Here is a 14,168-nt window from a genome sequence, read left to right as displayed (position 1 = left end):
GGGGTTCTCAGGTCAGGAGATGTATGAGGCTCTCGTCTCTGTTTACCATACTGCACACTGCATGTGCTACACTTTCCATGTGTTATGATGAAACAGAAGGTAGGCTACTAAAATTATCTTTCCAAGCTGAAATTGATTTATTTGTCTGTAATGTTGGATTTTCATCAGCAGAGGACGCTATTGTATTACTTAACAAATATGCTATTGGAAAAACTATTGTAATGTTGAGCAGCAATTAATTTTTTTTTTTTCCTTTAGAAAATCCTTGGACGATTGTTGTTGCACCTGTCAGTCTAATGCAGCAGTTCATGCAACATATTTTTCTTTCCTTTGTTCTCACCATTTATGATATGGAGGATTGAAGTTGTTCTTTTCCATATCCCATTTTTAATAACACCAGCACCAAGTCTCTACAGGTGTATAAAACAGTCACATATTTTAATATGTAATATTGCTGAAACAAGAAAAGGTATCATTACACACAGTATAATAACAATGCAAATTTATGTTTGTGATATCATGCTGTTAAATTGTAAGTCTTCACTGTGCTATCTCATCTTTAAAGTCTACCTTTGTGGTTACTGTCAGTTTTGTTGCATTATCATGCAAACATATTCTTTTCATAGTGAAAATCTGAATTTGATGCCTTTGAAGTCTAGTTTCATGAGGCATCCCTCATCAAAAGAGGCCTGCGGATTTAATGACTTGATTTTGACTGTACACCAAAATTTGTTGCCTTGAAATATGCGTTTTGGTACATCGTCTCTGTGACGAGAGTTAACAGACTTCCTAGGAACTCTGGATTTCACACTTTACAGTCTCTATTTATTTTGTTTTGCCATTTCAATTCCAACGCATTCCCCGATCCACAGTCCCCGCTTCATGTTATCTTATTTACCAAGTTAAAAGAATACGGCAGCATCCATAAAACATGACAGAGGCAACATGAAAGGAGGCTGCGCTGCCCCTGCTGCTGCATCCCCGCCTTTCTGTGGAGGGAACCAAGGGCCCTGAGATGCATTAATGATGACTGGGATGGGATGGGTGTCCCTGGACTCTGAGGCAGGAGCATCCCCTTCTGGATCGCTTTTTAAATGACGGAAAGTGGAGCAGCACGGATGTGAAATCTCGCACCTTTCCAGGATCACTCTGGGGCTCCGCAGCGTTATTATCACCGGTGAATTTTTCCATGTTTCATTAGAATGCGCTTAATGCGCAGGGGGCCTGAGAACATGACTGGCAAAGCTAATGTATGTGGGGCATGAACAAAAGTGAGAAAAGTAGACTTCCTTTAAATTAAGGCGGGGGACGGGGGGATGGGGGGGGGTACTGAGAAGAAAATAGCCGTGGTCAGCCGAGCATTTCATTTCCTGCCGGCAAAGAGGCACATGACATGTTTCTAAAAACAGCCTTCCAAATTCTGGGTGCTTTAAATAGACTGAGCTATGAGTGAGAGGTCAGTGAAACTCATTGTATTGCTGGCCCCGCACGCCCCTATTTGAACACAGAGATGTGTTAACAAAAACAGCGCAAGTTGTGTTATTTCAACGTAAATTGTGCTATTTTCAACACATATTGTGTAACAAATAAAAAAGGAAACAACACAAACTGTGTTGTCCCTATATGGACACAGAGATGTGTTAAAAATGATGCATGTTGTGTCGTTTTCAACACATTTGTTTTAAGAGTGCTCTTGTTTGTTTATTCCCTCATTTCTGAATGCATTGTAAATACTTGTTTTAGATACCCAAAGGCCCTACAATATCTGCAAGCACAAAGCAAGGGTACAATCTGACCCCAGTGTTAGGAGAAACAAATCTTTGTTGTGCATTTTGCACAAGATACATGTGTTAACATTTGTTTCAGAGAAATTACCCTTGTGAAAGTATATTCATTTGGGAAATATTTATGCAACATCTGTGATTCATCGAAGAAGCAGGAGAAATGAAGTCTGTTTATGTTTCAGGATATTTCCTGTTGCCCCAGTATTACAGTTGGACAGAAATGCAGGAGTATGGACCAAAACACACTCTGAGGTTTGTCAGTGTATTCTCTCATAGTTTACTATTCATGCCTGTCTGGTGAGACCTCTGGCTGTGCTCTGAATGGCCAGAAGAATTCATCAGACACCATTGACAGAGTGGGTGGTCCAATTAGAAAATGGGATAATCAAATTCATTCATCCTATAACAGCAGTGTAACATTTGAGGGTAGCTACTGATAAAAAACCTGTCACATTTGATTTCAAATGTCCCTTCATCGCTCCTTATACACCACTTGGAATATATGTAATGTGCCATCTCCATTTCCCTTTTCCTTTCTTTTCAATGCTCCTGACCATCTGTTTTTTCTGCTCCAATTACAAACTATGATAGCTTCAGTTCTGCCTGGACTTATTCCACTCAACATTCCACTGCCCTAATACCACCTCCCCACCTCCAACACACACACACGCGCACACACACACACACTCTCACTCTCATGCACGCGCATGCGCACACGCACACACACACAGACCTCCAGCCCCCACTTTTGTAGTGCCTGGAGCAGCACTCAGTCTCTGTTTAGGCCGAACTGGGCCACTCAGTAGTGGTCCAAGTCAACACATACTTGTCACCCCAAATCTGGCTGGGAGAACCCCCAAAGTAAAAGAAGCCATAGTATCGATTTGTTGTCTGAGTTTTACTCCTATGAGGATCTCTCCTTTGTAGGTCTCAACAACAATTTCGAAAGGCAATTCTCATATTTGCCATTCTTTGTGAAAACATGATGTACTCTCACCACAGAGTCCTGATATAAATATATGCAGTCTTCATCATGACCATGAGAAATAAATGCTTAGGAAATGTTTCATTCAAAATGATAAATGGGGCAATCCACTCAGCATACTGAATTCAAGAGTAATCAACTGAAATATCCCCTATATTTCCTCTCAGCATGCTGAATATGTGAAAATACATAAAAGCAGTTGATGGCTGAGTGGTTCAAGTGAAGCTATTACAGTAGACATTTATTAGTCATACTGTTATAAAAGCAAAAAGGATTGGAAATGGCAAACAGCTGGATTCACATCAGTTGCCCTGAAAGATTTCAGATTAAATTGCCATGAGTGATGTGCAGTGAGAAAGGAAAAGTCACTAGGATCTTAACCACCAAACTAGAGACCATGAATTGAGCTATTTAAGGGTTTATTTCAATCTCTACTTCATCAATGGTCTAAAATAATGAGAGGCGTCTTCTACTTAATTATGAATTTCTTGACAGTAAGAAACCTGCTATAAGCATGGCTTCTTTGAATAATTGCCATTGTGTAACCTCAGGATGTTCGGCCTGATGTCCCAGGCCAGTTACCCTATTATGCACGATTTACTTTTAGTCATTTCATTTCCAAAAGTCTCTTAGTTGCAAGTACAGATTTTCTTATCCAATAAATGCGCGCACAGTCAGCAAGGCAGCTTTCTGACCAACCAATGAACAAATACTTCCACATGCATACATTATGCATTTGTCGAGAACAACATAGATTATGTAACCTCTAAATCATGCAACACAGCAAAAGACCTCAGATCTTGTGTATAGCACAGATGGGATTGATGTATGGCCCTTACCAACCATAACATTATCCACTGGCTCACATAATGTAATAATGACTTTCATCCTGTGATCCCTGTTTGTGTAGATCTCGTCCCAGTCCCAAAGCCACTTAAAAAAACACAAACAAAAAGATCTGATCAACAAGGCAAATACATGTGTGCTTGATTTCTGTGTTGTTCTCCATATGTAGTTCCTACTCTCTCTTGCCTTTATAAACCTGTCAGGATGTAGAGGGAACAGATGGACCCACCACTCCACTCCAGACACTGTTATACTGCTCTTTCAACAGAATAGCTACGTTCTGTGTTTCATGCTTGTAAACAGCAACATTTCTCTGAATGTATTACTCACCAAAGCTCCTATTAAAGACGTATCACCAATCACTGGTATGTCACCTGACTGGTGACACTGTGAATTCATTTATAAACCAAGCACTTAAGGTATTTGCCAAGTATCTGTCATTGTGATTAGCACACTTATGTGGTTAGGAAAGTGTTGGGACCTGTACATTATTTTACATTGACCATGAAGAAGGTACAGTTGGGGTTTAGACTTCTGAGAGAACATTTATAGGCCTTGCCTCCCAGATGGCCACAGGAACAGTGAATTTGGGACATGTCTCAGTCATCCATAAGATCTAGGCTATAGAAGTTAAGGAGGGCGGCAGTGTTTTTTACTCCAGGCCAGAGCAAAGGACTAATCATTCTGTCTTAAATAGTGTCAATACATAATTAGATACAGCAGCTATGTAGGTTACAAGTCTCTGTAACCATCCACCTTGCACATTGAAATGTAACAGAAAGAGATCTACCTTCCCCTGACTCTGTCGATGAGCTTTAAGTGACTAGCCTATCTAACAGGTCATACAAGGTCTTCACAATCATCTGGCTCTTAACACCATCGTCTATACTTCTCTGTGTTCAGGTAATGTTTGTTCAATAACTATGTTCCATTTTGAGACCGTAATCTTGACTTCATTGATATGACTAAGAATGCATTCCATCACATATACAGGGAATCTACTCTGCTGGTCAAGAAAAAGTTACGTTTCAGGCTCCAACTCTATTCAAGCATTACATTACAACCTGTAGGGGAAATGTGACCAAGTGACAGAGCAAAGGTAAAAAAAATGTTAGGAAAATCTTAAGAAAAAAAGTGTTATCATCGCACAACTCTTAGCTAGATGGATGTAGTTCTGCACGAAACGAAGATAGGCCTTCCGCCTCAACAACCTGCGCTCTGTTTCTTTCTTGATGTGTCAATATAGGCCAAGGTTACATAGTCTTATCTAATAGGCTTCCAATTACAAAGAACTCTTCAAAGCTACAGGCAAATCTTTGAAATGCTTTAAAACATTTCCATAACCTATAGGCTATTTTGTTCTTGGATATCTGGATTAAAATACGACTTCTATGTAAACGTAATAAGACATGAAGTATCCTAAGGTTGTCTACGTGAAAAATATAACCATCCAGAAAAGCAGTAGATATTTGATGGCTATATAGGCTACATTGTAAATAACTTTTCATAAGCCTATATAGGGCGAGTCATATTGCCGTGTGCGTTAACCTGTGCGCGGTCAAACATACACTGTCAAATAGCGTGACAACAAATAGTCTGTACACTTGCCCTTAATATAACCCCTGTATTTCATTAAACATGTAAGTATTGGTCAACATTTCACGGCAATCATTTCCGATCGAGGAAGTTCCTTCATGTCGGAAGACGATTGGTTCACATTACTCGCGTAATCTTTTTGAGCAAGTGGCAACGCTATCTCGCCATTAGGGCTCAATATCTTTACTGGTTTTCTATTGCGTTGGACAGACGGGAGAAGCCGTAATGGCGGCAGTTTCAAGCGCATCAATTCCTGTTTATTTTGGTAAGCCCCTCAGTTCCTGTCTCGCCTCGTGTAATTGGCTTAAAAACATCAAACACGTAGAGTCAGCACTCTGATTGGCGGAGAACCCTTCAATCAGTAGGGGATTCGACGGGTACCCAAGAACCTTCGGTTGCGCGTGTGCTTCCCCAGGTCCTGGCAGCGCCATCCGGCTGGAGGGAGAGGATTCTGGCCGCTTGTTTTGTCACTGCAAAGGAACACTGGATGTTTTTATTTTTATTTTAATTTCTATTTTTCTGGATGTACATGGGCGTGCTGCCAACAGGGACAAAGCAGCAAAGTGGCAATCCACAACGTCGCTATCGATGGAAAAAATAAGTTGACTGCCCGTGGAAGAATTTTGTTTTCCTCGTTCCAGGGGAGAGGAGAGCTCATTTTTATCAAAATGAATCGGATTTCAAGAATCAAGGGAGTGCGGGAGTAGTGACATTCAGAGGAAGGCAGCGACCCACATTTTGTGAACACTGCACGAACGTCAATATCCTAAACGCCATATCGATGGTCACATTTCCGCGCGACGGTGCTTGAAAAATTGTTACACGGTGGTGTTACATAGGTAAAGATTTGTTCGATGAGAGGCATTTTGCCTGCGTGTAAAGCCAAAATACAAGTAAGCTAGCAAGTGACAAGCTAGCGAGCGTGGCCTGATTTGAGACCCAGCTAACTTCTGCAAACTGAATGCAGCACTGGCAGTGGGAACAGCGTCGGTGCTGGATCAGACAATATGGCAAACATGAGGAAATTGAAAAGATGAACGTGTGGTGTCCTATGTAAATGCACATCGATTTCCCTTTTCTTTTCAAAAAGGGGGAAATCAGACGAATTTGGGGTGAGGAGAGTTGCTCATCACTTCCAACATGCGGGAGATTTAAGGCCGTGCAACATTTATTTATTGTGGGGGGAGCGGGATTTATTTTTGTGGCATCAACATTTTAGCTTGTTCAGTTTATTTTGTGAAACAAGCAGATTCTTGTACAGAAATTCTTTAAGAAGCTTAAAATTGCATTAGTCGTTAGCATTTTGCACGCAATAGTGAAGGTCCATTTTCAGAACTAGGTCAGATTGGTGGAATGATAAACCTGGAGACTCAGAGAGAGTGTGGTAATTATGACAACTGACACATTTATTTCATTCTCATGTCAGACACTTTTGGTTTGATTTTTGTTTTTGTATCGTTACATGACAGTCAAATGACAGTTTGAAAACCACTGCTTGACAAGTCACACATTTAGTCCGTTCACCGTGAGATCTCACTAGGGACCCATTTTTGCTCCTGTTTTCTACTCCTTGTTTTTGTTTTGAGTGGATGGCTCTCTGCGGAACAACGGCAACTAATGCCGCAAAAATGATGGCCGCGTACAACGGTGGCGCCTCAGCAGTGGCGGCACACCACCCGCACCATCACCACCAACTACCGCACCTTCCACCCCCTCACCTCCACCACCACCACCACCCTGGACAACATCATCTGCAGCATCCTGGCTCGGCCGCTGCCGTCCATCCCGTTCAACAGCACGCCTCTACGGCTGCGGCAGCCGCGGCCGCTGCTGCGGCGGCGGTGATGCTGAACCCGAGCCAGCAGCAGCCCTACTTTCCCTCGCCAGCTCCTGGACAAGCACCAGGCCCGGCGGCGGCTGCTGCACCAGCCCAGGTTCAAGCTGCTGCGGCCGCGGCTGTCAAAGCGCACCACCACCACCATCAGCATTCGCATCATTTACAACAACAGCTGGACATAGAACCCGACAGACCCATCGGATACGGAGCGTTCGGAGTGGTTTGGTAAGTTCCCCTAACCCGTACTTTTTGAGTTTGACTTGACCTATGCTTGAGGAACAAATAGGCTATTTTATTTGATGCATCTCAAGTTGGTCTGACAGATAATTGATTTCCTTGAGAATAATATGACCGTCCACAAAGTTAAGGATGTGCGCATTTAAAACTTCATGGCGCCTTGAAGGAAAATTGAAGTGGGATTTAGCCTTCGTCTTTAGCTTAGTTGTTCCCTGTTGCGTTTTGAAGGTGTCTCCATTGGAGTATGAGCCAGTGGGGGAAACTTTTTGGCAAGTTGCTTCATCTGGCAGGACATTGGAGAGTCCTGATAAGCTCTTTTAAAGACTCACAGATTAAATCAATGTCTCTGTTCTTGAAGGAGAGATCTCAACTGTCCCTTGCTTTACTGATACTGTAACGTTTGTTCATTGTGACTTCTCAATGAGGGCCTATTGTTTTTGGTGGGCGTCTGGATCTAATCACCTATAACTCATAGCAGTAGCTGAGTTTGTAATCACAACTTTCTGCAGAACATTGTCCTCATACATCTAGTGTTGGTTAATTTTTTGTGTTCATTGCTTTGGCTTGAACTCAGAATATTGCCATTCGACCATTCGGTACATGACGAGTAATAAATAATAATTTCTGTAGTCTTTGTTTCAGTAATTTTTTAATTTCAAGTTGACATTCAATGCATCTTCTCTGTGTTGGACCTGTGGCGTCAATTGCTGCTCACAGAAAGACCCTGGCTACAACAATTGAAGTCGAGGGTTCCATGATGTGGTTGCTGAGACTGATGAGGTTGGAGTACAGAGTAGTTCCACCAGGTTTATTTGGCACCATCTCCACTTGTTTATGTAGAACCAGGTAGTTTATTTGGTGGATGTAAGTGCTTTCCATGTTAATGTCCATGCTGTTCCTGGTTGATTTTGTTCAATGTGAGAGTTTCCTTCTAGCAAACTATATCACTGTGTGCAGACATTATTTTTTATTCAGAATATTTATGATGGTATAAAAAGATAAGAAGGTAACAGGAAATTATATAAGAGAACCTCATGGAAACACAGGTTAGTGCTAACAGTGCATCACAGTGCAACACAGGAATTACAAAAGATTCCTTAATGTTAGATTCTGTTTGATGGTTTCATAGCTGTGTGCATGTGTCCCATAGAAAAATGATTTGATGTGTGTACGTGCTTGCGTGCGTGCTTGGAGTGAAGGCTCTGGGGCTGCCCTTCTCTTGGCTCTCCCCCTCATATCTGCGTCAGCACAGCGCAGGCCCTAGCACTCACTGCCGCCACTGTAATCTCACCCTGACCTTTCTTCAAAATCGCTTCCTGTTGCTCATTGTCTGCTTTTAATCTGTGCGGCTGCCTGACTGGGTATTTATAGCCCATCACTTGAGGCAGAGAGATGGCACAGGAGGACCCCAGAACAGGGTGTTCAGGGCAGGGGGGAGGGAGAGAGGTGGAGAAAGGCTGAAAGATGGGGATAAGGAGAGGAGAGAAGAGAAATGGTGAGAGATAGCGAGCATGGTGAGGAAAGACAGAGACAGAGGTGAGAAAAGAACTAAAAGTGATAAAAAGAGAAAACAAGTCTTAGGGATGGTGATGGTGGGGGGGGGTGTCATGTTGACGTTAACTTGTGTTGAGTGGTTCTCTGACTGATGTCAGGAGGCTCAGTAAATGTGTAGGGTACTGTTTCTTTCTTTCAAATGCCCAATTATAACGTTATGAGGTTGTTGATTGTGCTGCAGCTGCTCTGAACAGGTTTAAATAAAAGGACAGGGTGAATGGAGGGAGGGTGAGTGGACCCAAGATCTAGTTGGGTCATTTTTACCGGAGCATGACTTTTGGCAGACTGCACGACAGTACAGTAAGTACTGGCTGATGCGCATGGGCGTTGCCAGGCCATTTTGCCGGGGCTTCAGCCCCTAATGTTTTAGGTGTTGCCCTGAATATAGTTTAAAGGTAGACTGAAAAAGCCTATTACTTTGTTATGCAGCTGATCAAAATAAACACAGGTCTTTCTAAACTGTCTCTATAGTCGCTCTCTCAGCACACAGTTTGCATGTGGATGGAAGAGACAGAGCATACAGCTCTTTTATGATTGTTGGGTTCTGGTGGTAGATTGCTAATTCACTAAAGAAAGACTTATGGTTATAGATATAACACAACATTTTGAAAAACAAATAGTGACAGTCTGCACAGGTCTTTTATTGCTGTTGGCTTGTGGTGGTGGCTTGCTAATTCACTAAAGAAAGACTATGAGTCAAGGCTAGCAATGGGGGACTCTCCGGTTGTTGTATCAGCAGATAAGGAGGACGCGAGCGTACAACTGACGTGACTACCTCATCTAGGCTCAGAGCTTGGTGAAGAAGAGTGCGTCATTTAGCCAGCTAGTCGAGCTTAGTGATGTGCTGTTATGTGAAGGAACACCAAAGCAACAGTTTCCCACGAAGACCTTTACATCTTGCTCAAGCACACCAGTGTGAGCCACGGCACAGTTTGTGGGCCACTGCCTCCACTCACTGTAGAACTCCACTCACTGCTGTTTGGATACATCTCAGTTTACTAACAGTATGATGGCCACAGAAAATGTGATTTCTGTTCATAAAAAGTGTTTTTTTAATTTTATTTTGTGTCAATGGCCATGTCCACTTCCCTTGCCAGTTAAATATTATCATGCAAATGTCTTGATAATGGGTGTGGTAATGTTCAGGAGTCAAACAACAGATTGGTGTTTTAGTCATAGGGCATAGGCCCTACTCTGTGTGTGCTGAAATTGTGCATCTACTTAACAGTATTTAAAAAATGACCCCGGGGTGACAACCTTAGACCTCCGCAAAGTTTGGGGCTAAGCCCAACTGGTGATGACGCACCTCCTGATGCATTCAGTGGTGAAACGTGGAGTAAATTGGCTTAGGCCCCAGCGGAGTGTGTCATATGCTTAACTGTGCACAGCTCCAGATGGACAGCATCTTTAACAGTATATGGACACCTTAGACAGTCTATGATGGACACCTAAAGACTGGCCAACCTCTCAAATGAAATGGATCATCTTGAAGCAGGTGGGTGGTGTGATCCATAAGCGGCACGCATTTAGTTGCTATTGCTTGGTTTGTCTTTCAGTAATAAAAGAAAGATCCTGGGTCTACCTCGTGACTTATCAGCATAAGACGTGTATTCAGGAAGCAGGTGGGTGGTGTGATCCATAAGCGGCACGTGCAGGCAAACAAGCACACATACGCACGCACATACACAAATTCCATAATATGGATGGCTGAAAATATGTTTGGTCATTACCATTTAGTTGCTATTGTTTGGTTTGTCTTTCAGTAATAAAAGAAAGATCCTGGGTCTATCCTAGGCCTAACCTGTTTACTAGGCATTTTGTAAAGGCACAAGTTCATTGTGTCCTCATTCAGGGGGATGGTGTGTATATATAGACACAGTGATGGATAAATCATCCTGTATTTAGGTGGCTTGGTAACCGCAGGGGAAGAAAGTGTGTGTCTGTTTTGTGTTATCTTATTATTAAGCCTCTGTAGATTTGTTTGTATCTTTTCTTTTACGGGATTAAAAATTATTATGGTTTTTAATTCTACAGTTATTATTACTTCACTGATTTTTATACACCCTGTCAGGTTTTTTTTTTAAAGTCCATCAGCATATTGAAGACATGGCCGTGGGATCAGTCAGCCATTCCCATGGGAGTAGTGATCATCTTTGCTGTGTGAATTGGCATCCAGGATCTGCAGTAACAGCAACGTTTTTTGGCAGAGCTATGTTCAGTTATGTTTTTCATCCATTGGCAAACCCAGAACTGTTTGGATTCATCTTTAGTCACATACATTACAGGCTTTCTGTACTTCAGTACAGAGTTTGTCTCACCTAAGATGGCCTTAGCTGTTTGCCCAGCTGTCTTTGTTATGTTTTCACTTTCCCGTGTGGAGATAACAATGTGTTTTTATTTGTCAAGAGGAACCCTCCGGGTCATCCCATCACTCATAACAGAAGTGTTGTCTCCGTCACTGGGGCTTTTGATTGTTTACATGGTCATCCATGCAGGCACTTTTCCCCAGTGACCTGATAGAAGCCCCTCAGTGACCCATCACATGACCTGGTCCTCATGCTCAACATGGTGAGCCTGGGGTGGGGGAGTGGCTACTTAGAGGGAGAGACAGTTGATATCTGGTTTTCGTAAATGTCCGTTTGACATAGTATTTATAACCACTGGCCATTCTGAAAGTCCTCTAACACTGTCCTCTCACTAAACACGTCCTCCACCATATCTCTCCCTGATGAGTCATGATTGCAGAGTACTACTTCACCCATTTAGACCACCTCTCTGAGAGTGTGGTGACCTGTACTGGGGTCGGAAAACAAGCTCTCGCACCACCAAAATGAACTGAATTAAGTGATGAAACACATTCGGTCATAGACCAAATGCTCTAATGTGAAAATAGCCTTAGTGTAACATGAAATGGGCCTTTAATGAACATCTGGCTGGAATGAGATCAGGTTTATTTTCTCGCTGTGTTCAATGAAGATCTGAAATCCAGACGTGCCTTTGATGTGTTCACTTTCATGGACACGCTCAGTGGCCGTAGCTTTGCCTGCTTGCATGCAGCTTTTTATGATGCACGATGCCCCTTATTATTGGCTGAAAGCTGAACTGCAAGCTGAAAACATAGATGGCATTTTTTTTAATGTCACCACAACTAGGTCACGCATGTGCTATAGAACAGGCCACAGGGGTTTTGGAAATATAGATCATGCAGTTTTTTTTATTGCTGCGAGGGATTTAAATATTTGCAGTACTGAAAACAAACACCAGTTTTGAGCACCACAGTTAATCATAGTTTTAATAAACACACTGCTTACAACATTACAAGTTTATATATATTTACTTTGATGTCACGTTTATCAAATATTCAGGCAAAAATGTACTGCATATGTCAAGGATATAAGACATTCTAAGAAATATTTCTTTGTTGAAACAGAGGGAAAAAAACACTGTTCTGTTAATTATCAATACAATGACCGACCTCGATCTGCCTACCCCGTGACTTATCAGCATAAGACGTGTATTCAGGAATGAAGCAGTTGGTGCTGAGACAGCAGCAACCCACCTGGAGGTTGTTGACCCTGCGGCATTCCGCGCCGCCTGCTGCTGCTTCTGCCCTTGCAGGAGCCACACCTGATGCAGCGGCCGCACACTCAGTCACTCCTCCTGGGCCTTGTCTGGATTCCTCCTGCTTCCTGTTTCCTTCCTGGTCAGCTGAGCCCCCTGTGTTTTGGCCCCTCGTACATTATGATGTCTTTGTTTCTCTCGCTCTCTCTCTCGCTCTCTCTCTCTCTTTCTTTCTTTCTCTCTCTCTGTCTCTTTTTAAAGGGCCATTATAATGGCACTGACGGCTGGGAGCTTTTAGTGCCTGCAGCATAAAAGGCTCCAAGCCGGGGCCTGGGCTTTTTTCAGCTCTTCTTAAGAGACCTGCGTTTGGCAGATGTACAGGCCAAGAGGAGAGTGATGGCTTACCTTTGAAGTCTGTGCATGTGTGTGTGTTGGAGGATGTTTTTGGGAGAGAGAAAGCGTACCCATTAACCTTCGTCACCTGGCTCTGTCAGATTATGTTGAGGTGTCTGTTCTTAGCTGAGACGTAATCATCAGTTGGGTCTGACAGCAGTCCTGGATCTCTGCCAGTGTCTGTAAATCCCCTCTACATTTTTCACTTTTGGTTGGACGTGTCTTGTGCAATCATTACTGATAGGAAGTGTTATGACTTAATGATGATATCATAATTGATGATGATGCTTTAGATGTTTTTCATACATTAAATGAAACATAGTATCAAAAGTCGGTCCCCTGTGGCTGAATTGTCCTCCTTTAGTGCTGAAGTGTTGAGAGCCCTACACAGTGAAATACCCTCTTCACTCGTAGCACTATGCTAATAATTAGACAAAACGAATCCCTTTATTAATGGGGCAGATGGCAACAGTGACCTGCTGCTAATGTAATTTCGAATAAAAAAAATCCTCCCTCTGCTTTTGCCGTTGTTATCAGCAGCCTTATTGCTCTGTTGCTTTTAGAGTCCCCTTGAGCAAACTTCAGGTTTTGCATGTGGGCTACCACACCCACAAACAGGTATGACTGTCTGCAAGGGCATTTGAATGTCTCTCCTCATGTCTGGCTTCCATTGAACTTCTATTTAAAGTGAAAGAGAACAGGGATGAATTGCTTCTGTCTAGTGCCACACCCTTTGCAAACTGCTGAATTGCTTAGTTATGTTGGGGACTGGTAATAGTCAAATGTTTATTCTCCCTCACACGCATACTGACATACAGGAGCATATATAGACTATTATGCCATGTCTATAACATCTTTGTTTAAATACTATTGACATCTCTCCTACTCTCAAAGATTGATATACATGTGCACACACTCTTTAGTCTCTTTATTGTCTCGGTACAGAATCCCTGACCAACCGCCCTGTAAACATTGGGCATGGTCCATTAACACGAGTCTTAGCATTGTCATGGCTTCCCGAGATCATTCCTCAGCACGCTAACTGCAGAGGAGCTATTGGTTGCGCTGATGACTAACCACCGCACAATCCCAAGCTCTCCGTGCACGAAATCCTACCAGCGGTCATGAAGCTCAAGGCCCAAGTGGCCAGTGTGAATCAGTGTTTAGCTCACAACTCCTCCGACGTGTGCATGGATGTCAAGCAGTTCCAGGAATGCCCATGAAGATCACCCACCCACCCACACACTGACACATACTAGAACGCGTGCATGCACTCTCAGGCACGCTCGCGGGGAAGAAGGCAGTGACGAGCACAGAGTAGACGAGATGAAGAAGACGTTGAAGAAGAGAAGGCCAGAGAGAGTGATGAGTTATT

At 42.9% G+C, this 14,168-nt stretch overlaps 1 protein-coding gene across 1 annotated transcript in view; it reads left to right on the top strand.

The window, feature by feature from the left end:
- Positions 1-5,612: 5,612 nt before the first annotated feature.
- The window catches only part of nlk2 (nemo-like kinase, type 2), a 57,797-nt gene continuing 49,241 nt past the window's right edge, over positions 5,613-14,168 (top strand). The window contains exon 1 of the mRNA XM_076281929.1: positions 5,613-7,273. Coding sequence (XP_076138044.1) covers positions 6,801-7,273 — 473 coding nt within the window. The 5' untranslated portion in view covers positions 5,613-6,800. The remainder of the gene's footprint in view (positions 7,274-14,168) is intronic.

Source organism: Alosa pseudoharengus, unplaced genomic scaffold (assembly GCF_046254945.1).
Source record: "Alosa pseudoharengus isolate Yale_2024_CS ecotype anadromous, Long Island Sound unplaced genomic scaffold, YU_APseudo_1.1 YU_APseudo_1.1_scf_13, whole genome shotgun sequence".
NCBI lineage: Eukaryota > Metazoa > Chordata > Actinopteri > Clupeiformes > Clupeidae > Alosa > Alosa pseudoharengus.
Note: the sequence above shows the minus strand (reverse complement) of the source record. Positions and strands in the feature narration are given on the sequence as shown.